The following is a 26,363-nucleotide window of genomic DNA, read 5'->3' on the forward strand; positions in this document are numbered from 1 at the left end:
AAAAAAAAAAACAATGCATCAATGTCCCATTTGCCTTCAAGTTTACTGAAGTTTATTGTGAGCATATGTGCAACAGGAATCTACTGACACACACGCAGTCAAGGTGGCTGTTCGAGGTGTGCTGGCTGCCTCAGTGTAAGAAAAAGAAATTGGGTGAATGTCGACACCAGTGCCGCTGCTTCTTGCCTCTGACCTGCACGTGCCTCCGCGGCATCTTTGTGCGCAAGTGTGCTGGCGTGGCGAGGCGTAGGAGTCATCCGAGAGAAAGAGTATCGTTTACATGGAGAAGTGGCTGTTCACATTGCCTGTCGCTTTCCCTCAAATGTTTCCTTGGCGACTAGGGTGACACACCCGCAGTCGAAGTGGCTGTTCGAGGTGTGCTGGCCGCCTAAAAGAAAGAAATTAGATGAATGTCGATACGAGTGCTGTTGCTTCTTGCCTCTTACCTGCATTTGCCTCCACGGCCTATTGGCTTGCGGAGTCTGTATGAGGGAGCTGCTGTGGCTAGGCGTAGTCATTGTCTAAGCGAAAAGAAAAGGCCATTCAAATGGGGAATTATGGAAATAAATGCAGTTGTTATGTCTGCTTCTTGCACTCTTCTTGCCTAAAAGTTTTCAAACATAGTGTCCAGTACACACCAGCACTCTGACTACTTCTGCTTTTTACCTGCAGGTGTTGCTGCGAGATCCTTAGTATGGCTGCGTGCAGCATTGTAACACTTGGTGGAGGCATTTGAAGTGGTAACCAAAAATATAAAGAATCCTCCTTGTCTGCATAAATGCTTTCAATTTCTAAATGCAGTGGTAACTATCACTATTAGTTCAAGGCCACCCACATCTATGCGACAAGTGCCATAGCTCGAAACTGAATTTTTTCTTTAGTGTTTCACAAGGCGTCTGATATGTCCACATTAGATGTGATGTGTTTGTTTTTATTTATCCCAGTGTGGAGAGAGCATCATTAAATTGTTTTTTATTTTTGAGTGTCTTGTTTTTTGGTTTATTTCTGAATTTATCAACCAGCAGTCTCATGATGCTAAAGTGACTTATGTAATGGCAATCAGCTTTTGTTTTGCAGAAGAACAACGCATTTCCTGACCCATTGTTTGACATCCCCTCACTCGCATAATTTTGCAGAGTATTCTACCTATATTGACTTGCTTGACCTCCACTAAAGAGTCTTGCATTTTCAAATACGACTCTTTCCTTAAAATCATTTGACACTTCTCGTAATTTCTCTACTTGGGCTTCTGATACTATGCATTCACCATTTTTGCTTGTTCCTGACTAGAAATGTTTTCTATATTTTAGAGCTTAAACTTTACCTTTGGAACACGCGGAAGGGCTTGCCATTGCATAGATGCATAAAAGGGAAACATGTTTCATTAAACATTTGCAAAATCCAACTGAAGATTGATGAATGCAGCTTAAAGTGTGATGTGACTGAATGAGCCATAAAAGTAACTCATTTCACTTGGTAAATGAAAGCACATATTAGTGTGATGTACAAGATACGTTACACTAACGTGGTGGGTTCTCTTGCTTATACAGCAAAATAATCGGTGCACGAGAAAAAACATTATCTTTGCATACCCCTTGTACACACTGATTTAAGGAAAATGAGCTGGAGCTGTCCACATGATCTATTTATTTTACCTGCGAGTATACTCAACAAAAGTGTGTCCCAGCTGCTTAGTGGTATTTGAGATTATGTCAGTATTGCATATGGTGCCTGTTGTCTAAAATAATTAATTTTGAAAATGCTCGCAGGGATCTGATGTGCATATCTGCAGTTTATGGATACATGTAAAAGACTCAGCATCAAGTGCAAGTGAACGGTCCCACAGGCCCGGAGTCGATCATGCAAATAGATTCGCGGCACAAATTTGCGACCGGAAAAAATATTCCACATGAAATTGCATGCAAGGAAGTGTTGAAAATATTGCACAGTTAATAAAACACCTACGCTATTATTATGTGGGTTGATGCACTCGTTATGCAAAACGGAGGTGAGGCGTGCAGACAGGACACAAGAGTAGAGTATTTACGAGCAAACAACACGAGCGCTGCCCACTTCTCTACTCTTGTGTCCTGCCTGCACGCCTCACCTCTGTTTTGCATAATGAATCCTTACCAACTAGCTCAGCTTTCTGTCGTTCTAAGTATCGATGCACTCAATTTCGTCCGCATTAGGCACTCGCCTCTTGATTACTTTGTGGCACAGAAATACTCGGCATCAGGCTGTTTTTCTGCTGTGGCCTTTGTAGAAGCATGATTGTGCAAAGTGCAACAATTAAACAGATTCTTTGAGTTGCTTGCGGCTTCGCCAGTAGAATTCCGGTGCGCTGGTCCGCCTGTCCAGCAATTTCCTACTGAAGGGAAACCTGCAAATAAAAACACCGCTCCGCATGTAGAAAAATGCTCTCCTGTGACGCTTCTCAAACGACTGTGATGCACCACAAGAGCTGCCTACTCGCGTGATATTCTCAACAAAGAGATACATTCGTTTGCTTACATGTGAAGGGATATGGCAGAGCACTTCGGGGCTTCGGTGGCACATAAGGCACGAGTGTGCCATAGCGTCCGATGTCGACGCTCGATCGCATGTCAAACCTAAACTGTACGAAACTACTACGCATCCAAAAAACAGATTCGAAACCGAAATTCGCGTCATTCTTTTTTGCATGAATGCGTAAATCGTGATATACATAAGTCACGGACTTAGCGATCGCTTTCTGTAAACATGATATTAACTCACCACCTTCATAAAGCCATCAGGTATGCGTTTTTAGATGACAAAGCATAAGGTGACCTGTACTTGCTTTCAGCTCTTTCAATAGTAATTGCGCTGGCCACATTGACCAGTAGCAACAGGGCGGCGCCCTAGAGGTTCCCACTTTTCTGGCCCAGCTTTTCCTCTAAAGTTGTTCTACTAACTCTATGGCGGCAGCAGCAGCAGCAGCAGCGCCGCCGCCGCGGCCGCCTCCGCCGCCGCCTGGTTACGCCCACTGCAGGGCAAAGGCCTCTCCCATACTTCTCCAAATACTCCGGTCATGTACTACTTGTGGTGCGAACTTCTTAATGTCATCCGCCCACCTAACTTTCTGCCGCCCTTTGCTACGCTTCCCTTCCCTTGGAATCCATTCCGTAACTCTTAATGACCATCGGTTATCTTCCCTCCTCATTACGCGTCCTGCCATGCCCCCATTTCTTTTTCTTGATTTAAACTAAGATTTCATTACCTCGCGTTTGTTCCCTCACCCAATCAGCTCTTTCCTTATCCCTTAACGTTACACCTTTCAATCTTCTTTCCATAGCTCGTTGCGTCGTCCTCAATTTAAGTAGAACCCTTTTCGTAAGCCTCCAGGTTTGTGCCCCCATATGTGAGTACTGGTCAGACACAGCTGTTATACACTTTTCTCTTGAGGGATAGTGGCAACCTGCTGTTCATGATTTTAGAATGCCTGCCAAACGCAGCGCAGCCCATTCTTATTCATCTGATTATTTCAGTCTCATGATGCGGATCTGTGCTCACTACCTGCCCTAAGCAGATATATTCCCTTACCACTTCCAGTACCTCGCTACCTATCGTAAACTGCTGTTCTATTCCGAGACTGTTAAACATTACTTTAGTTTTCTGCAGATCAATTTAATAGACCCACCCTTCTGGTTTGCCTCTCCAGGTCAGTGAGCATGCATTGCAATTGGTCCCCTGAGTTACTAAGCAAGGCAATATCATCAGCGAATCGCAAGTTACTAAGGTATTCTCCATCAAGTGTTATCCCCAATTTTTCCCACTCCAGGTCTCTGAATACCTCTTGTAAGCACGCTGTGAATAGCATTGGAGAGATCGTATCTCCATGTCTGACGCCTTTCTTTAATAGGATGTTGTTGCTTTCTTTATGGAGGACTACGGTGGCTGTGGAACCGCTATATATATCTTTCGGTATTTATACATATGGCTCGTCTACACCCTGATTCCGTAATGCCTCCATGACTGCTGAGCTTTCGACTGAATCAAACGCTTTTTCGTAATCAATGAAGGCTATATATAAGGGATGGTTATATTCCGCACATTTCTCTATCACCTGATTGATAATGTGAATATGGTCTATTGTTGATTAGCCTTTATGGAATGCTGTCTGGTCCTTTGGTTGACAGAAGTCTAAGGTGTTCCTGATTCTATTTGCGCTTATCTTAGTAAATACTTTGTAGGCAACGGGCAGCAAGCTGATCGGTCTATAATTTTTCAAGTCTTTGGCGTCCCCTTTCTTATGGATTAGGATTATGTTAGCGTTCTTCCAAGATTCCGGTACGCTGAAGGTCATGAGGCATTGTGTATATAGGGGGGCCAGTCTTTCTAGAACAATGTTCCCACCATCCTTCAACAAATAGTATGCTGTTACATGATCCTCCCCAGCTGCCTTCCCCCTTTGCATAGCTCCCAAGGCGTTCTTTACTTCTTCCGGCATTATTTGTGGGATTTCAAATTTCTCTAGACTATTCTCTCGCACATTATCGTCGTGGGTGCTACTGGTACTGTATAAATCGTTATAGAACTCCTCAGCCACTTGAACTATCTCATACATATTAATAATGATATTGCCGGCTTTGTCTCTTAACACATACATCTGATTCTTGCCTATTCCTAGTTTCTTCATCACTGCTTCTAGGCTTCCTCCGTTCCTGAGAGCATATTCAATTCTATCCATATTATAGCTCCTTATGACAGCTGTCTTACGCTTGTTGATTAACTTCGGAAGTTCTACCAGTTCTATTCTAGCTGTAGGGTTAGAGGCTTTCATACATTGGCGTTTCTTGATCAGATCTTTCGTCTCCTGCGATAGCTTACTGGTCTCCTGTATAACAGAGTTACCACCGACTTCTGTTGCACACTGCTTAATGATGCCGATAAGATTGTCGTTCATTGCTTCAACACTAAGGTCCTCTTCTTGAGTTAAAGCTGAATACCTGTTCTGTAGCTTGATCCGGAATTCCTCTAGTTTCCCTCTTACCGCTAACGCATTGATTGGCTTCTTATGTACCAGTTTCTTTCGTTCCCTCCTCAAGTCTAGGCTAATTCGAGTTCTTACCATCCTATGGTCACTGCATCCCACCTTGCTGAGCACGTCCACATCTTGTATGATGCCAGGGTTAGCGCAGAGTATGAAGTCTATTTGATTTCTAGTCTCGCCATTCGGGCTCCTCCACGTTGACTTTCGGCTATCCCGCTTGCGGAAGAAGGTATTCCATTATGCGCATATTATTCTGTTCCGCAAACTCTAATAATAACTCTCCCCTGCTATTCCTAGTGCCTATGCCATATTCCCCCACTGCCTTGTCTCCAGCCTGCTTCTTGCCTACCTTGGCATTGAAGTCGCCCATCAGTATAGCGTATTTTGCTTCGACTTTACCCATCGCCGATTCCACGTCTTCATAGAAGCTTTCGACTTCCTGGTCATCATGACTGGATGTAGGGGCGTAGACCTGTAGGACCTTCAATTTGTACCTCTTATTAAGTTTCACAACAAGACCTGCCACCCTCTCGTTGTATGTTACCAGCTATATCCTTATTAATCAGGAATCCGACTCCTAGTTCTCGTCTCTCCGCTAAGCCCCGGTAGCAGAGGACGTGCCCGCTTTTTAGCTCTGTATATGCTTCTTTTGTCCTCCTAACCTCACTGAGCCCTATTATATCCCATTTACTACCCTCTAATTCCTCTAATAACACTGCTAGACTCGCCTCACTAGATAACGTTTTAACGTTAAACGTTGCCAGGTTCAGATTCCAATGACGGCCTGTCCGGAACCAGGGATTTTTAGCACCCTCTGAGGCGTCACAGATATGACCGCCGCCGTGGTCAGTTGCTTTGCGGCTGCTGGGGACTGAGGGCCGGGGTTTTATTGTTGTATTCATATAGGAGGTTGTGGCCAAGTACTGCACCAGGGTGGCCAATCCTGCTCTGGTGAGCGTGTTTTATCAGCCGTTCGTAAATATTTTTATAGCGAGAAATTCTATTGATAGAGGTCTTAACTTAAGTTAACATAACCCGTGCGTTTATGGCATCGCAAAAATTCATACCTTTAACAATCTGTGTGCATTTCCTTCTAATTTTCCTGGTTGGTCTATCCCCTCAAGAGCCGATGTCGGCTTGCTGGCATGCTGTCTGAAATGGCCGCCAGTACTTCCCGCATCCTTTTGAGATAGCGCAATTGCCAAGCATTATCCAAAGGCACTTAGTCTTCAGCTCGGTTTCATGATTTCTGGGCGCTGTGCAACGGTGAACGCAATCGTTGCGGACTGACTCGGCGTCTGAGGTCGAGGATGGGTTGAGTTTCAGACGCGGCGGCTGTGTTTCGATGGAGGCGAAACGCAAGACGCCTGCATACTGCGCGATGTGAGTGCACGCTAAAGAACCCTAGGTGGTAGAGAATATTCCAGAGCCCTCCACTGAGCCATCCTTCATTTCTAATGTGTCCCCTTCGTCACTTATCCAATGCCAACAAAGAGTCACGAGCTGCGTTTGACAATTTGAGGGCGCTGTGCAATGTTTTTATGCCTAAATAAACTGTATTTGTACAGCTTTAATCAAAATAATTCTAATAGCTGCCTAATAATTTTAACTGCACAGCTCAGATGTGTGATGCACTCTTGTAGTAGAGAGCAACCAGTTGGTTTCGGTAACCATGAAGGCTAAAAGGTGGTGAATCCGTTTAGAATGCCTTCGGTGCATGTCTGATTCATGCAATGGTGAAACATTGCCTTATACGAGGGCGAATCAGAAAGTCCTTGCCCTATTTTTTTAGCCAAATTACTGCTGTAAATGCGAAGGCAACATATTCATTGCCAGCGGTGGACCTTTCGTGGAGCGGCCCGGTCTTAACTGCCGGTCGCTCCGCGGAACGGCTCTGCTATCTGTTGTTGAAGATGGCGGTATTGCTTAACACCTCCACGGCGTACGAGCAACGAAGTGTGATTCGTTTTCTATGGAGCAAAGGACGAATCCCCATCGAAATCCACAGGGAAATGCAGCCGACGTATGGAGAAAGGTGCCTCGCTTTGAGGAGTGTGAGGTGGTGGTGTTGTGAGTTCGCAAAAAGGCCGTGAAGACTTGCATGGTAATGAGCATTCAGGGAGGCCGCGTACGTCGCTGAACAACATTTCAATTGTGGATGCAATGTTGAAAGTCGATAGGCGTGTGAACCTCAGTGACATTTCCCAGGAGCTTGGCATTTCGTATGGAAGCGTTTACGACATCCTTCACGGGTCCTTAAGGTACAGGAAAATTTCATGTTGGTGGGTGCCTAAGCAGTTGGATGACATGATAAAAGGCAAGCGAATGAAGGGTTCACTGAAACATTTACAATGGTATGCTGAGGAGGGTGAAAGTTTCCTGGACCGCATGTTACTGGCGATGAAACGTGGATACTGCATTTCACGTAGGAATCGAAGCAGCAGAGCACGGTGTGGAGACGTCCGGGTTCGCCTGTGTCAAAAAAATCTGTTCAGTGCCATCTGTTAAGAAAGTGGTGTTAGCGGTCCTCGCCGAGGACCGCTCCTTCTGGATTTTATGCCGCAAGGTACAGCCATCGATGCCGACAGTTATTGTTACACACTGTCGCGTCGGCTGGCTGCCATCAGGCGAAAACACCGATGGATTCTCGATGTGGACAACGCGGTTATCCTCTACGACAATGCGAGGGCATATGTGCTAATCAGAATCGCCGACAAGCTCCGGTTATTTCACTGGGAGAGTGTGGACCGTCGACCATGCAGTACGGACCTGGCTCCTAGCGATTTCTACGTTTTCGGTCCGCTGAAGAAGTTCCTGGCAGGACAGCGATTCACGTGTAACGGTGAAACCAAGACAGCAGTCCGATGGTGGTTCCACAGTGAGCCGGACGAATTGTGCCACATGCGTATTTGAAATTTAGTGTAGCGATGGGACAGATGGTCTCAACCGGTGTGGGGACTATGTGGAAAGATAGTGCAAGGTACATAGAAAAGTACGTTTATATTTGTAATTACCTATATGTATCCTATTTTGGCTAATAAAAAATAGAGGAAAAGACTTTATGATTTAACTTCGTACGTTTTGTGTGGGCACGATTACGGTTGCACGCAGTGCGTCTAAAATGCACGTACGCGAATTAAATACGCGTATATAGTAGATCTTTGTACTGCATCATAGTCACCTTCCTTCTACCTCTCTCTTTCCCGGTGTCTTGCACTTGGCTTTGTTCCAGTGAAGAGGAACAAACTATAGATACACGCTTTCTCTTCATTAAGGTCTTTTCCTCCCACGAACTGCTGTTTGCCTTCCGGCACAGCTTGCGACGGTGTAGAGCATAAATATTGCATGACATTAAAGTTGTGACCTGCGCGGCGCATAAACAAAAACATTTCATGACATGACGCATTGCATAGGACGACGTCAAAGAAATATTTTGCGCACCTCACGCTAAGTTTTGTAGCATTCAATTAATCTTTTCACGAAATCTTCGCAGCACATAAATTCCAACATGTGGGTTGCGACTGCGTAATATTTCTTTCTCATTTACTTGACTTTTCTTTTTCTTCGCCTTCAAAGGGACTGACTATATCACGCACAGATCTATCATACTAGGCAATGCACCAAGGTATCTCAAACGCACTTTGAAACTTTGTGGCAGCCAGGCACCAGTATATGTTATTTCTGAATTATACGCCGATGCAGAGGCATCACTGTGACGCGCGTTGCTTATAACATCTCACTTGCTCATTTCCATATTTCACTGAAAACAAGTATTTGCCCTCTGCTTTCCTTGGGTTCATTGTTTATTGATTTCGTACGATTGTGGTCAACAAACATCGGCTCCATTGGTTTCCCTTCTTCTCATTCTTCACGTATCATTCGTGCTCTTGATCCGCACTGTCAGGGCATGCATCCGCGGCCGAAAAACAAGCGCCACCTGGCAGCAACGGCACTCTACGCACCCGATGAAGGCGCAGCGCGTTGGCTGACCGCCGCTCGGTGACGTAAGCAGTAACGTCACCTCGAGGGGTACTGCCACGCTCTCGCGTCAGCCTCTGAGTTTCGTATCGCGCAATGTGAAAGGCGGGCGCAGTTTTTTCTGCCACAGTTTACTTGCATTTGGCCAGATACATGAGTTTATATTGCTTGCACGCGGAACTCGCTTGAATTTCCCAATTGCAGCGACCCCGCTAAAATTAGAAAAAAAATAAGATTAGAGTAATTCATGTGCATGTGTTCATTAGCGACTAATCACCACCTATTGCCTTTAAGCCCATGGGCACACCGCGGACAGCACGTCTCTGAAGGAGCCGTTACTGCATTTGAAAATGACTTTTCCTTTCTTTTTTTTTTGGGGGGGGGGTTTACAAGCCTTTGTAGAAGGACCAAGCAGATTTTCGCGCTTTAGCTGCCTGTTCCTTTTCATCAATGTTCCTGAGCCTTTCTCCAAAACTAATTTTGGTGTTCACTGCTCCGACCTGAAATATTGGAAGCTGTAGGGCACCTCCTTACTGCAGTTGTTCATCAGATTGGTTCACTATTGGAGGCGATAAAAGACATCGAAATGTTGCGTTGCCTTGCTGTCAGGAGTCGACCTTCACTGCCGACGTAGGCCATCTCCTTCTGGCTCGACTAGCCTCCGCAAGTGACTTACGCTCCTCGCCCCCGATAGCTTAGCCTAGGGACCGCATCACGCGTCGCGCGCATTTCCATTTTGGAAATGCGCGCCATCAAACTTGCCGTAAAAATGCACCGTTGTTCCGCGTACTTTTTTAACAAAGCGGTCCTCTATGCATTGAAACACAGAAGTAACTGGATTGCACAAGGATCTAAAAACTAAAGTTAATCAAATTATGTGGTTTTATGTGCCAAACCGACGACCGATTATGAGGCACGCCGTAGGAGGCGACTCAGGATTAATTTCGACCACCTGGGGTTCTTCAACGCGCACCTAAATTAAATAGTCGGGCGGTTTAACATTTCGGCTGCATCGAAATGTGGCCACCGTGGCCGGGATTGGATCTCGCAACCTCGTGCTTATCAGCGCAACACCAAAGTCCTCACGTATTTCGTTCTACACTTTGGGAAACACAACCTGAAAACTGCATGGTGTCATCCTGTAAATTCATTTCAAGTGGATACATTTTGCAAGCTCACCGGCTACATTTCGTAAATTGCGATATGTGACGTTAAGTGACTAAGGAAATAATTAATGACTTTTTCTTAATTAGTTGAAGGCGTGTTTAGATTTCTTGGGTTGGTAATCTCCGCCTCTGCGAATAATCCAGCTCAAGGACGAGAATTTTGCTACCTGCCCGAGCCGATCATTAAAAATTCCGTGAAACTTGAAAATGATGACCCTGTTGTTCTTTGTTGTAGTTAACGCGTCGCTGCAGCTCATTGAACGTCAGCAAATCTTGAAGCACGTGCTGAAATGGACCGAATTCCGGCATATTATTATGTTAGTTGTAACCCACTTGCAGACTGCTTTGCGAACACCTGAGTGTTGTGTGCGTATAATTGCTATCTCTACAATAACTGAAGAAATCAGCCTGGTTCCTCTATCGGTTGCGGGCACATTAGGAATCCTGATCCTTATAACGTTTTATATGACGGTTGCTTCTTTCCCCTTAGACTGTAGCGGTCTTTTACGAAAAGCTGTGAGCGCAGCATTCTTTCAGATAGGTTCTTAAGTGCGGCGGGTATGCTTTGGCGTTAATGGCCTGCATGTGGTTCAGATGACAAAAAAAAAAATACTGATTTCCTTCGTTATACGAGTTTTGAGAGTAGTCAATATAGCAAATTTGGGAGCAATTAAATTTTAACGCAACCCGACTTTTTATAGAAGTTAAAAATCGCACTTATTTCGAAGTATTCATAATCGAATTTCAAGTTTAAATTTGGAAATATCGAAAACGAGCGTGCCAGCAGTGCAAAAAAGGCCAGCGCAGAATTTTATCAGACGGAAACGCTATTTGACAAATATTAAGACGAAGTGCGATACTGAACCTAGTATTCAGTCGTAGCATATACTGTTACGGTACGTTACGACTGGCAAGCAGCTGCAGCGAGTTTCCGTGTCCGTGTTTGCCCCCCATAAGCCATCGTTCATACTCCGTCGCAAGATTCGTCACTGGGCTGTCCGTCTGACGGAACAGCTGGGCGCGCTCTTCGCCCGACTGATGCACAACGCGACCAAGACCGCAGCAGCATTTCTGACAGAGGCGACCACAAATCCTCGAAGGCACTGGAAATGCGGATTAGACATTACAGTCGCCGCTCGATGCCAAAGTGCGCGCAAGTTGAAGAATACTGCTGCAATGACCTGCGGCACACGATAAGAACTGTTGTGCGTGACAAACTACGAAACACGTTTTCATCGTCAATGCTCCATCGATTCCTGACATCGCCCGCCAAGCGATCCATCATCAACGACTGCAGCCTGAGCCACCGCAACCTCAGCCAGAAACCTACGCCGCCGTCGTCCGCCGTCACGTGCTTCCTCCGCGCACACGTCGGTGCCCAATGCCGCAATTTCGTCGCTAGCAGCTGCTGCCGCCGCCAGCACAGCCAGCCGTTGGCTCGCGCAGCGTCCTCAAGAAGGCAGACGTATGGCGCGCCGCCCACTACAACCCGCTTTGCCATCGCCGCCCAGAGAAACGGGACACGTCTACGGACAGTGCCCGTGCCACGCGATGGGACTACGCGGGTTCGCCGTGAACACGCCGCGTGAACACGACTGCCTCGCAGCAGCACGGCGGAAACCTCGACAACCATCACGTTCGCCGTCTAAAAGGATCTTCGTCGAAATGCCGAAGATCCTCCGCCACCGACCAAAGCGCGCTAGATACGGCGTAGCAATGACATACCGCCAAGTCAGACGAAACCTCGAAGCAAAATAAACGCCGCTTTAAGACTGCCTCATGACGCGACGTAACAGGACCGGCGGGATGCGACGCAGCCGCGACCCGACGCTGAGACCTTACTGGAATGCAAGACCTTGACGTACTTCTTGAGGCCCACAAATCGCCACTGTAGCAGAAAAAGGAGCCGACTACTCCGCCGGCAGTGGATTTCTCGCCGCCACGTTGAAGAAAATTAAGACTGCATGGGACAGGCCCTTAAACCCGTATAGCAGGAGGTCACCTAATAATGCTGACTGGAATCTGAATGGCCAGGCTTAATCTGTAGCCTTCGTTTTACTGCAACAATGCAATGTCAGGCATTCACTTTCTGAGCGAACATGGCGCAGTCGTATACCTAAAGTGCAATTCCATAGCGTTGTCTGCAGACCAAACGATACCTCTGAACAGGGCTCTCAGTCACCGTGCATCGAATGCACTTGACCATCAAATCAGCGTCCCGTCTCGCGCCATCATCATGATTGGAAGCCGTCACCAGTAAGGACGAACCCCTGCTGCTCGACCACAGTATCGGCGTCCAAGGGGAATGATACAATTACAGGGGGGAAAAGCGAAGGTAATGGTACAAACTCGGCCCAGGAATACAAACACGAACAACGGCACGAAGATCGCATACGCGGAGGAAGTTACTGTAGCAAGCAATGTCTTTGTGGTCTCGGATTCTACCTACCTAAGTCGACAGTCCAAGTTCCTGAACCCGCTTTCGATATCCGCCGACTCTTCCCGGGTATATACAACGACAGCTCAAAATTGCCCAACAATATAAAGGCTGCTTTTCGTTGTCGTCTAAGATCAGACAAGACTGCGAAAGGGCATAAAAGAACAAGTCGACGAAACGCAGGACGACGAAATCATCCAGAGGTCGAATAGCCCACGGGCGTCTCCTTCGGTGTTGGTGAAGAAAAAGGATAGAACTCTGCGTTTTTGCGTCAAATATCGTCGCCTCAACAAAGGCATAACAAAAGACGTATAATCAACACCCCTCGTCAATATTAGGGACAGACTACGCACTGAACCGACTCTGAACTGTAAAGTAGTTTTGGCCGATGTATCTTTTTTTATCCCACGGATGGCCTATGTGAGTTCAAGGTGATGCCGTTCGGAAATTGCTCGTCACCTGTAACATTGCGCGGGATGGATATGGCGTTGGCAGGCTTGAAGTGGCAGGCATGTCTCGTCTACTTGTATAATGTAATCGTCTTTTCTACAAAATTTTACAATCACCTGAGGTGCTTTGGAATATTACTAGAGGCCGTCAAGTCAAGCGGACTCACCCTGAACCCGGAAAACTGCCGCTTCGCTTACGAAGGGCTCCTGTTTCTAGCCACATCAAAGGTAAGCCTAAAGTCCGTCCTGACCCGCAGAAGACCGCTGCCATTGCAAAGCTCCAGCAGAGCATCAATTAGAAGGCAGGGTGCAGATTCCTTGGCCTGTGTGCATATTACAGGTGCTTTGTCCAGAACTTTTCATATATCGTTGAGATACTGACACATAGAATGAAACGTGACGACGAGTTCAAGCGGGGAGCACCGCGAGTCAGAGGATTTGAAGAACTGAAATGACGCACGACACTTGCACACTTCGACGAAAGAACCGACTCCGAAACACACACCGATGCATGTAGCTTAAACTTTGGGGCTGTGTAGGTTCAGAGGAAAGACGGACTTCGAAAGCTCATTGCTACGCTAAGGGGTCGCTGTCGAAAGCGGAAGCCAATTATTCTACGGCGCAGAAAGAGCGTCTTGCCATTAATAGAGCTAAAGCTAAGTTTTGCCCTTACGACGGTGGCAGGTGCTTCAAAGTCGCAAGCTAATACCACGCATTCTGTTGACTGGCAAATTTTAAAGCTGCGTCGTACGGTGAAATCTCAAACTTGAGAAATTCGACATCATCGTGATCCGAGACTTTCTCACGCATTTTTTGCCGACTCACTGCATTGTTTTGGACAAACCTCGTATATGGGCGGAAGTACAACGGATATCTTTCGAAGCTGTAATTATTGTGCAAGCAATCTGGCAAAGGAGCAATAAAACAAATGGGAGACTGCACGTTATTTAGTCTCTTAATCAATACCGAAGTAATAAATACATTAATTTCAAAACACGCACGGCTATCCTGGCAAATAACCAGCCGCGGTTACTCAGTTGTTTTGCGTTCTGTTGCTGTGAACGAAGTCGTGGGCTCGACTCGCTGCCGTGGCAGCATTCTGCTAAGGGCAGAATTGAAGATGCGCTTAGCTTCAGGGGCGCTTTATAGGAACCAAAGTAACGCTGCACCGCCTTCATAACGTTAAATCCCATTCGTCATAGGGAACAACGCACCCTTAAAAAAGAACGAAACGCCAAGCGATATCTCGTATACGCATATATATTATTTCGCTCTATACTTGATTTAAAATAGCAAGGACAAAGTTGTATTGAGTGCCGTTCCCGAGTGAGAGTTTTCGTATGCAAATAGACCGGCAACATTTCCCTAATGCGCCGTTGTATCATTAGTGCCTTCCGCGCCACAAGAAGAACGTGTGTAGCAGCGCGAGAAGCGACGACGTCGTCGCATATCTGCTGTAGAAACAGCCGTGCGCGCGATGGAGTCAGCGAAGCTTCTCCGCAAGCGCAAGGACACACAGCCTGCATCGGCGCTCTTGCGATGTCGCGGATCAGTGTCGGCGGCCGAGACGCGAACGCACCACGGCGGTGCACGCTCAACATTCGCGCAACTGCACCCGCGGCTCCGGCTCGGGAATGGTGGCCGTGGCACAGGTCGTTCCAGGGTTGATTGTGAGCAGCATCGGCCTGGCTCTCAATTTCACCGCGAGGCTCATGAGCAACAACGCTAAAGACCCCGACGTGTGCACAACCATCGTAAGTTCACTTCTTTATATGTTTGTGTATATATATTGTTTTTATTTTGTTTTTATATATATTTTGTTGTGTATAAATCGTTTGCGCAATAATTTCTACTCGTAGCGCAGAAAACGGCATGAGGGACAGAATTGGCCATTACGACGAACACACGCGATAACTTCCAATTGATACTACTATAACATTGACACAAACTTCAATACCACTACAGGACGTAGTGGTATTCCACAAATGTTAGTGGTAGCGCAAGTCATCTTTGGACGAGAAAGTGAAGGCACGAAAAGAAACAACCTAATTTGTATAACAAGAAACACCATGTGTGGTGAAGAAGCCTCATGTGAACCATACCGCCGGTTATGAATTCCTTTTTGTCAAAGTGGCATGAAATAGGGGGGGGGGGTGAGGAGGAGGTGCTGTTGCTTACGCAAGTTTCCCACAAATGCTGTACCTCTGTTGCTTTCATAATTTTCAGGTAACTCCTACATGTGATCTTGCTCGTTGGTTCGGGAACTGAAACACATTTTGCTGGTTAGGATGGGGCGGGTTAGGCCGTAAAGCGGCTGCAACAAAATAGGTTTTTTTTGCCTTCGTGCTGTTACTGCGACTGCGAAGTTCGCCTGCTAAGAAATTCGATCACTTGGCCTCTGCTCCCAGTCACGGTGGTCGTGTTGCGAAAGTTTCAAAAAGCCAGAACACCTGGGTGCTGAGTTCTCCACGCAGATAAGCTCACTTGTATCACGGCGAGAAATTTGAGCTAAGCAGATCACATGTAGGAGCCCTCAATTTGTCGACCTCACAGTTCAGTTGAAATGCAGATTTTGTGCCTGACAAACTATCAGTTATCATTTGGCAACGTTTTCACCAGAGGTGTTCGCCTCACTGTACACATAATCTCCTGCAAGAGCTTGCAATAGCCATGATTGTACTAACGAGCGGGAGAGATTGCGTAACTAGGAAGTTTTTTTCCCCCACTAGCTTTACCTCGCAGCCAATGCACGCGGGCGAAAACCTTTACGTCTGAAATTGTTTACGGCTGTGACCAAACGTCACTGTGACCAAACGTCTTGCAGGAAAAATGAATTTTGGACAATGCGGTATCTTCAAAACTAGCCTTTGGGTTCGAATGCTTCTGTGAGCGTTAACGTTCTCTTGCAAATGTCTGCTGTTCGCGAGAACGTTATCGTGCATAACTTTTTTGAACTGTTTGTTTGTCAACGTTTGTAACTTTGGGGCACGTTACGGCTGCCGAACAATGCAAAAAAAAATACGGAGAGACGCTAATTGCAGGCGATGTTCGCGCTCTGCGTTACTGCAAGGTTATTGATGAGTGGAAGACCAGTTTCCTGTGCAAATACACCGTAGATGTATCACTCCAGGAAGCTATTGACACACCTGTGATCTTGGGCTACTTTTTCTTGAGGCGAAAGCGTTAACGTGCGATTTTGCATCCACTGTTTTTTTGCATGAGTCCTTTCGGTTTTGGCACGCTCTAACGACATATTAACCACTAATTGACGATAAAATGTCATGGACCGTGTAATGGCACTGTGTAACAACATAACCTCATGCTTGGTAGGTCGCCGTAGTAGCGAGTGGATCTAATTCTCAGTCTAGTGGAATTAATAGAACTCGCAGTGTTACGCTCTCGCAAACTTAGGAGTACAACGCCATAGGATGGCGCTTGTGAAAGAGAAACAATTTTGTTTCAGGCGAGAAACTCGCAGGTATAGAGTGCTTTGTGGCTGGGTGGCTTGTCGTTATGCAGCACCCAGGTTTTTGTGCGCCACAAATTAGGCTGTTTTCGCAGAGCAACCTCCCTCAGAGCCAATAAAACATCAGTATAAAACTCACTTTTGATCCTCTTGTCATACGGGCCAAATCTCTGATGGCGAATGGTGTAAATGTCGGGAAAGACTATGAGCATGCACTTTGTCTAGCGTTGAACTTTCAGCCGTAGTGACGTTGGGCTTTTCCACAGCGAAGACTAACCTCAGACTAACCTCTGTCTTAGCATCATACTCGTACACCGGAGTTTCGTCGCCAGTGATTATTGCTGACGTGAAAGACGTTCCGCAGAGTTGGATGCGACTGATGTAACTATCATACCAAATTAAAAAAAAAAACATTGAGGATTCATTGCACTCTATGAAGGTGGATTACCAGCGAAGCTGTAGCAATTCACACAGGGCTAGACGACGGTGCGTGTATTTATGGTAGTGACGGCACTACTGTGATATACACCCTTTGGTTCGGTTACAAACTTAGAAGCTTGGCCAAAGTTAAATTTATACACGACCATTGTTCAATAGTTGAGTGAGTTGAATTGGTGTTGTATTTCAAACGAAACGGTTCTAGCAGAAACTGAGTGAACCATTTCTTTTATGGTTTTGAACTGTCCACATTGAGATCTCCAACGATGATCACAAGCTTAGTGTCATCACGGCAACCCATGCAAGGTGCGTGGTCATGAACTTCTGAATGTCGCACTTGGGTGTGCAGACAGATATATATATATATATATATATATATATATATATATCATGAGAAGCCAACGTTTGTTGGCTTCTCATGATATGACTAATAAAAATCGGGACCCTCCGTTAACCCCCTCTCTTCTCGTTTATATATATATATATATATATATATATATATATATATATATATATATATATATATATATATATATATTGGGCGTTTATTACGCTCGTCTTCTTTCTTCGTCTGTATATTATCATCATCGTCCTACGTTGAACGATCCTTATCTTCAGTTCCGTGTCTGATCATCATCCTCGGGTGTGTGCCTTTGCTAGTTAGACGCCGAGTACTCGGGCCAAATTAACGTCACTCCAACAGAGACGTCATAACACACACACACATGTGTACATATATATATATATATATATATATATATATATATATCATCCGTGTGTATCACTATTCCGTCTTTAATTTGTACGACACAGACATCCCCACAGTCGGTGGCATTGTCTTCTTGCGAGTCAAGGGTGTGTGACTGTAGATACATTTGGTCCTTTGCGTAGTTGGCAACGCCTCCGGCTCATGAGTCCATATGTTGTTGTTCACAAACCATTACAGTCTGCCCATCGACTTGAAACAATGGATGTTGATTTATTTATTACATTTATTACTATCTTTTATTATTGTTAGAGGTGGTCTGATTGAAGCCCGCTTTACCTCATCCTCGGGGTCAGCCCGGTATTGCACTATCTATGGCATCGGCCCAGGCACGCCTTTTTATTGTTGACGCGCAAATACGAAATATACATGGATATATTTATTTGTTTCTTGAATTTATTATTATTATTATTATTATTATTATTATTATTATTATTATTATTATTATTATTATTATTATTATTATTAGCGGCGGAGTGCTTGGAGCCTGCTTCACCTCCACCGCGGGTCGGCCCGATCTCCAGGATCGACCCACGCTAACTTATTGTTGACGCACGAACACGGATAATAGATGTAACCCTAGCCATATACAGCTTCGCTGTGTAACATAGCTCAAATGTGGCCGTTTGGACACGATTGTTGAAATCAAGCGCAAATGGCGCAAGCTGCTCGACGCGTACAATTAGGATTTCCAGAACACGTTCGCAAGGTGACGACACGCACTTAGAGAGCTGCGCTGCTACGCAAGGAAACTATTCCACTTGTGACGGTGTTAGAATCTACATAGATAAAGTACTTCCTCGAAAACAGAGGTGGTCTCAAACATTTTTGATACCACCTCGCATTTATACATATGCCCATCTGTACTACGCCTACTGATGTGCCGAGTCTGGCAGTTCACCTAGTGGACATGCCCATTTAGTCTGCTGCTGAAGTGCTGATTGGCTGGAGTGCCTGCCTCCTTCTGACGCATACCCCAGCCCAGCCAGTCAGCACTTCAGCAGCAAACGTGATGGACATGTCCACTAGGTGGCCTCTTACGGAATAAATTGACTGCAACAGACACACACCTTCAAGCGCATAATTCCTTCATTAAAGCGGTGCTTTCTGTGCCATCTTCTCCGGGATTTGGCGCATCATCTTGGCCACTTTATCGCCGAATAAAGCAGGCCGATCGTGTAGACAACTGTAATCCGCGGTCACGTGGGTCGCGTGGTGGGGGTCTCCATGCCATGCAGGGTGGACACGTAATCACTGTGCTGGAAAACGAGGTGGATGGGATAAACAGTTTTATAGGATCTTAGTAAGCGGTTCACGAAACTTTCGGTTCATACATATTCCAACACGCGCATTTTATGAGCTCAATTTTTGTTATGCTAGTCACGCATATGTAAAAAAAAAAGAAACAGTGCGCACAGCGCAAATGCGCAGGCGTCTGTCCTACTATCAGAGCGTCACTACTTTACATTCTGGAGTTTTTCTAGCAATGCACGCTCTTGGACACATAGAAGAATCTCCTAGCGCCCAAAGCCCGCGACCAGAACTAAATTGCAGGTATTAATTACGAATAAGTAAGGACGAGCACGACGCGCTGAATAAGTAGATGCGTAGATTGATGAGCACAACTAGTGTCTCTTTTTGGAATAGACATGCACGCTTGTAAATGCACGAACACTCGAAGCTGTTGCGTCTCAACACGGCAAAGGTCATTCCTTGCGTGTTTCCGACGAGGCACCCCGCCCCTTCGTCAGCCCCCATCCACACGTCGACGCGACTCTGACCGTCAACAAAGAATCTTCCCTCAATGCGGCAACGACCAGCTGATTCTGTAGACGCGGTAACAACCGTGAACGGTCGTTGCAAGCTGACCGTCACTGAGAGCCCACTATTTGATGAAAGGGGCCAACGTCGAAGACTACCGTGGTAACCGCGCCGACCCGAATTGCCACGTGGTTGCCTCGTAATGCGGGGGCGATTGTGCAACATTGGAGGCGGAGTCCGGCGGAACGGTGTGACGTCACGGGAGGGATCTTGCGAGCGGTTGGACGATTACGCTTGGCCGAGATACAGCCACCAGATTCCATAGTCTAGTCGTCTAGGGAAGACGACTGTTTTAAAACGGGCACCTCTGGCGCGGGGGGGGGAGGGGGGGAGGGGGAGGGGGTAGTAGTGACGTGGCCTAATGTGAGCTCAGACATTTAAAATGCTCCCGCATGGAGTGAGCTTCCGTATTTGGAGACAGTGTTAATAACGTAAATAAACCTGCTCCCGGACGTACTCAACCCTGTGCTTGGAAGGATTCCTGGCCTCAACGCTACCCCGGGCGGCAACAAAGCAGTATCTTTTTTTTTTTTTTACACAGCAGCCACAGGCTGTAACGTCGTCCCAATGACATTGCTACTATCAGCTGCTCAAGATGATTCTTTCATGCTTTAAGTATTAATCTGTAATGAATTATTTGTTTATTTTATTGCTGTATATACGTGGATATCTTGTTTGCATCCCGCACTACTCATCTTCCTAATTTAACTGCATTATACCTGCATCGCTTGCGTATATTTTTGCTAATGCATCTGTTGCCGCCGCATTGGATGTGTAGTCATGGCGCTGCGCTGTTGACCACAAGATCTCCGCTTCAATTCCTGCCACGGCAGCCGCATCTAGATGTCGCCGGCATGCAAAAAACGCCCTTGCGCCCGGTTTCGGGTGCGCATTAAAGAACCGCAGAAAGTACAACCTTATCCGCATCACCTACAGCGTCCCCTATAACCCGCTATTCTCACGGGTTTTAGGACGTTAAACTTCGCAAATTTTTAATGCATGTGTATAGCTTACCTATTGAAACCTTAAGTGTAAAACCGCGCTAATTAGTGGTCGTTAAGACAATAAAATGCAATGACACGTGTGCACGCGGAATAAAGTTATCGTTTATTGGTTAGCAAACATGAGTGCTGAAACTGAGCGCACTTACTTGAAAGTGACACATCGCATTCGAGAACATCCTTCGCGGCCTCCAACGGTTGCAGATCGTTGCTTCGTTTCCTTTCGATAGCTTTGACCTCTGTGCGACCGCTTCTGGTGCAGAAAATATTTGCGCGCTGCCGGATGACTGCATGGTGCACTTTAGCGTGACGCCTGCTCGCTACACTCGCCCACGAAAATACCGCTGGCACGCGCGCCCGCGGCCACGCTCCGCGGAGCGCCACTGCGCACCGTACGGCCGCACATCGAAGCAGACCTGCACAGACGCAGCGATGCCTAAATGCGTGGCTTCGTGTTCTGTACGTTGCTTGAATCAAGCCTGCGTTTCGGTGCGGTGAACCAAAATTAGCTTTCAGTAGCATGTTCGCGTAGCGGCAAGCCAGCCCTAGCGTGTATGCATACCGCACACGTAAGGGAGACGGTTTCACCACGTCGAGCTTACTGCACTGCGCTTTTGACTCCAGTGAACATTTCCGTCGGCGCGAAAACATTGCGCAAGATTGCAGGAAGCCACGCCTCCACTGTAGCTGCGCAGGTTCGCTCCAGTGCACGGCCTTGGAAGCTGTACTGGCGCTTTGCGAAGTCCGGCCTTGCGCTGGCGTTCCCTGCGATACCTTGTGCGCGAATGTACACATATACTTCACTCCAGGACCCGCCGTGGTTTCTCAGTGGCTCTGGTGTTGGGTTGCTGAGCACGAAGTCTCGGGATCGAATCCCGGCCGCATTTCGATGGAGTCGAAATGCGAAAACACCCGTGTACTTGCATTTAGCTGCACGTCAAAGAACCCCAGGTGGTCAAATTTCCGGAGTCCTCCACTACGGCGTGCCTCATAATCAGAAAGGGTTTTGGCACGTAAAACCGCATAATTTAATTTTTTTTTCATTTCAGTCTGTGGGACCGTCGGCGTATATGCCTCGAAGCATGTGAACTTCTCGGTCCCATTTTCGTATTGTGTAAACATTTGCCTTTTGAAACGTGTGGTTAAAGCGATTAAAGTATTTTTTTGAGCACAGAGAACTTTTTACGCCGTGCTTGCTTGTTTATTAACATATACGACGCACACCTGACGTGGCGGCTGAGTAGATAATTTTATTGCTATAGCCGTTATATGAACACTCCAGGCGCATTTCTGCCGTCGCCATGAGGTTCCGTATGAGTGAAAGCGTGGGAGGGTGAGCCGGCGAACGCGGTTCAATCTCGCACGCGCCAGTGAGGAACGCGGCCCGGATGCGTGCCCTCCTGTGGCGCGCAAGGCGAGGGGCTGAGGCGAGGGAGGAGGAGCGTTGTCCTCCGGCGGCTGCTACGGTGCCTCGACGTCCCTCTCGCCCACCGCTCCGTACAGATTGGACACAACCGCGGCGTCCACGACGGCGTTGGCCACGCGAATCGCGGACGCCGTATAGGACGCGTTGCCGGCGCTCGTGTGTCTTGAAAGCGGTTTGCGACGTGACTAATCTGCGCGCGGGGCTCATCTTCAAAGCGATCTGTGATGTTCGCAGGGTGCGTGTAGTACCGGTAGCTTCTTATGCGCTGTGCTTGCGACGTTTCGTACGTGTTGAAGCGACAGATGAACGAAAGTCAATTGGCTCGCGGCTGCTGCCGAGATTTCTAACTCCAGCGTTTTCACAGAGAGTTTCCGCTGTCGTCGAGCGATGTGTGCTGATGTTTACCTGTGTGCGCTTGACACCGTGCTGGTTAATTTAGTTAAAACACGTTGTGAGCTAGTTAGTTTGAATCCATCACATAATGGTGTAAGCGCAACTGAAAAAAGGACGTACAAGGAAGCCGACACACAAAGACGGCGTTGCCTCGGTGTGTCTGTTTCTTTCTACGTCCGCTTTGAGTCACGCTTACATATTCTATCATTCTTTATTTAGTTAGTAAGTGAATGTTTACAAGCTTATAGTGCCGTTAAAACTACTATCCTTACTTCGTACAGCTATGTACTAATTTGCTATCACAATCGGTGCTCCTTTCGGGCTGAACTGCGAATTTTTAAAATTTATTTACTTCCGGGGCCGCCAGGCTTTTCAGAATGGGGTGGGAAAATACTACAAGAATGCAAAATTCAGATACAGGGGAAAACCGGTATGTGATACTAATGTTGATGGTGGACTTCGAATCTTTCTTTGGTCCGCCATGAAGACAATGACGGTGGAAAGGTGGTCCCTGTTTTGAATAGGCTTTGGAATGAGCAAGATAGACTGGTTATTCCGGCAGCTTGGGACACCAACTTTCATGTGGTGATTGGTACGAGTAAATTACAGTTAGGAGTCGTAAAAAGTATTTGCCTTAGGTACTCCTTACTCAATTAAATCTTGCGGGAAACACGTAAACGACTTACAAGACGAGCAAAAAAAACTTACAGGTTTTTTTGTCGACTTACAAGACGACACCGACAAGGTTGAAATATTTAGCTTTGATAAAGCTAACAGACTGAATATGAATAACTTCAATAGCGTCAGGAAATGATTCAGTATGAGGGTTTGTCAAAAATTGGGGGTAATGCATTCGCACACTCCGAGCCGGAGGCGATGGCGTGACAACAAATCCACCCGGCGTGCATTTAGGGATGGTTCGACTGCTGACTGTTGATAAGATCCACGCCGTGGATCAGATGTATGAGACGGGAGGCGAAGTAAAAAGCACACGCCCAATTTAATAAAATAAAAGTAGGCCAGAGACATGATGAAAACAAGAATACGCAAACTGAAAGTAGATGTTGCAAAGCCTCGCGGAAAGCCGGCGGGTCACACACAGCACGAACTCTGACGCGACGCGCGACACAAAGCCCACCACAGGGGAATTACTAACACTCGCGCAATAAAAAAATGCAATTGCGCAACACAAATGAAAAATACACGCGACAATAAACGTGGCAAACACTACATTAACAGAACATACAAAAATGAACACGCGATGAATACATAAATGAAAGATGGAACGCGATTAAAAAAAAAGAAGAATCCGGCGGAAAGTTTTTAGAGCAGGTTGTAACACGAGGCCTATCTGTGGCGTGGTCGCCGAGATCCCCATCTGAAGAAGCGTCGGGCTGCTGGTACCTCGCTGCCGAAGTTCTTGACATACTTGTACCGTCTATCGATCTACCGGCAAAAACTCCGGCCTGGGCGTTTCAGGCTGCCGATCACCTCTCCAGCTGCCTCTCGGAGCACGAACCCGCTGCTCGGTCTTCCAAACTACTCTGCCCGCTCGCCGTGGCTGGACCGTCCCTTGTCACACTTTTGCGACGCCCGTGACCACCGGTCCGGCGAGCTCAGGAACAATAGGGAGCTTGCCTCCCTGCCACCATCTAAGCGGCGCTGCGGCTGCGTCGGCAATGGCGGCCATGTCGACATGGACGCAGGCACGCACTTTGTGACAGGGGGACACACAAACGAAGAAAAAGAGATATAATTTTGTTGTTTCGAAGCGCTTAATGAGTAGATAGCCTCAGTCCAGGCCTGCTGCCGTAAGCAGATATTATTGTCCCTAAACCGTGGTGGCGGCACTCAGGTTTGGGATGTGGACAGGTCGGTGGGACATGGCATTGGGGATGGTGGAGCGTGGCATAGCCACCAGGGCTGATGCCTGTTTAGGCGATCGCCGCATCTAACTCAACCTAACTTCAAGAACGGGGCTGACAGATGGAATAGCACACTGTGGTATAAAGTTCGTAAACAGGGATAAGGTGCCTCAGAAAGGCTGGCCAACGTTTCGATAGGAGGACCTATCTTTGTCAAAGGCGGCCTCGTCATCCTCGGCAGGTTAGTTTTAAGGGGTTAGTGCAATTACGCCACGTGCGTTTGTTGTCGGTGGCGGCTGGTTATAAAGGGAGAGACTTCAGAGGTAATGAGCGCTGTCGCCTGACGTCTGTGAGCGTCGTTCCCAAGACGAGGGGACAAGAGCGGGAGAGTGGGAAGGCTTGGAGAAAAGAAAGAAAAGGAGAGAGAAAAAAACGGGGGGGGGGACACCAAGAGGAAAAAAGGAAGGAGAGAAAGAACAAGAAAAAGAAGGAAGGGGTGCATGGGAGGGCGTGGGGGAAGCGAGAGGTTTGGGAGCATTCAGAGGTGTCGTCGGCGGCATGTTTTTGTAGCATTAGAAGAGCCGGTCAGGCGGTCAGTGCGCGAGTAACACAAAACACCCAAAAAATACGAGTTAGAGTGACTCGAGTAGCATAGCACTACTGCGTCGAGTAATATTGAAGTAGTTAAAATGACGACAAGGAGCCTGGGGTGCAATGTATGGGAAGGCAGCGGCATGGGCTTTCAAGGGACGTTAGCCCCAGTAGCTCAACGTGCCGACCCCCTAGGTGGGAGGATTCCTTACACCAGGAACCCGCTCTCTGCCTTGGGTGCCTCCTTGGCCCGGGCGACGAGACTGCGTTGGTCCTGGAGCAGGGAAAATAGAGAAGTTTTCACGAAGGCAACCTATTGTGCGGTTCGCATTATCGGACACGTACCCGGTGTGGTAATTTCAGGGCAGGTCATTAGCAATGTTATCACTTAGATGCTTGTATTTAACAATGAAAGAGATAGCCTAGCTATGGAATCAGTAACGCGAAGGGTCCGACAGGGTAGTCTTCCGAGTGATTATGACCGCATTGCATTTCTTTACATTAAGAGCCATAAAAGATGCATCACACCAGTTGGAAATTTTATTAGGGTCGGTTTGAAAAATGGAGGTCCTTCGATTCTCTAGAAATTTCTCTAGAAAGCGCAGCTGTCTGCCAAAAGTCCCATAAATGGTAGTATGACAAAAAAGTCATTATAATTAAAGAAAGAAACGGAGGGTCCCAGTGCCCGGACCTTGCTAAAAGAGGAAACGACGTTCTGATGACGAGCATGAGGTCGCGGCTTCGTTTGGAGACTGTTAGAATTAATTTAGGAGGAAGAGGATTTATAAAAGAAAATGCAAAGGAATAAACGCGCGAAATATGCGCACGTACATAGGCTCACGTGCCAGTCCCCCCCCCCCCCCCCCCCCAAAGAAAAAGAAACAGCGACTGCTGAAATACAATAAATGATGTCCCACTGCACTGTCTTTCCTAGGGGAGGCATTGCTTGCGGGCGTAATTAACAAAAACAATAATTCACCAGTTTCTGTGCTCCCCGCTTGCTAGCATGTACTCACATTGACCTGCAGCATTTGTCGACATGATCGCTGGTCAAACAGTTCGCTGCAGTGCGAAGCTACTGGAGGGTTCGCAGAGACGGTGCAACGAATGACTCTCAACTAATCTTTGGCCGCTTTGTGTTATTTAAAGCGCACGTGCGGGCGTCCTTGCAGTCCATTTCTATCTGAATGAGGTCCGTGCAGCTCGTAACTGAACTCTCCATCAGCAGCAGAACGCGACATCCCGCCGCCACAGCTACATGTCACACGCAGTCTGAGGCACGTCATTCGACAGGCTTTAAGGTCGACAAATTTCGAAAAGCAAGACCTTTTATTTATGCAAACTTGCGTCCACTAAATGGTGATATAACTCGGCAACCGAGCAGTTTTCAATAAATTATCATCAATCGGGCTTTATCATACTCTAGACAAGCCTCAGCTAACCATACATTTAATTTTCAACTTACTTTTCTTTTTTTGCCGCGGCATGCATGACGGCAATGACGGCGCCACCGTTTCCTCGAAGCCAACGACGACGAAGGGCGAAATGAATT

General features: G+C 47.0%; 1 protein-coding gene across 3 annotated transcripts in view; it reads left to right on the forward strand.

Annotated features, from left to right (window-relative positions):
- Positions 1–26,363, forward strand: part of LOC142573125 (lipase 3-like) — a 124,813-nt gene that overhangs the window by 34,326 nt on the left and 64,124 nt on the right. For 2 of the 3 annotated variants that reach the window (XM_075682649.1, XM_075682650.1), the window contains exon 1: positions 14,533–14,798. The exons of the other annotated variant lie outside the window; for it this stretch is intronic. In XM_075682649.1, the coding sequence (XP_075538764.1) occupies positions 14,679–14,798 (120 nt within the window). In that variant the 5' untranslated portion in view covers positions 14,533–14,678. Of the gene's footprint in view, positions 1–14,532; positions 14,799–26,363 lie in introns of those variants that run through there. 3 annotated transcript variants of the gene reach the window in all.

This window comes from Dermacentor variabilis, chromosome 2 (assembly GCF_050947875.1).
Source record: "Dermacentor variabilis isolate Ectoservices chromosome 2, ASM5094787v1, whole genome shotgun sequence".
NCBI classification, from domain to species: Eukaryota; Metazoa; Arthropoda; class Arachnida; order Ixodida; family Ixodidae; genus Dermacentor; species Dermacentor variabilis.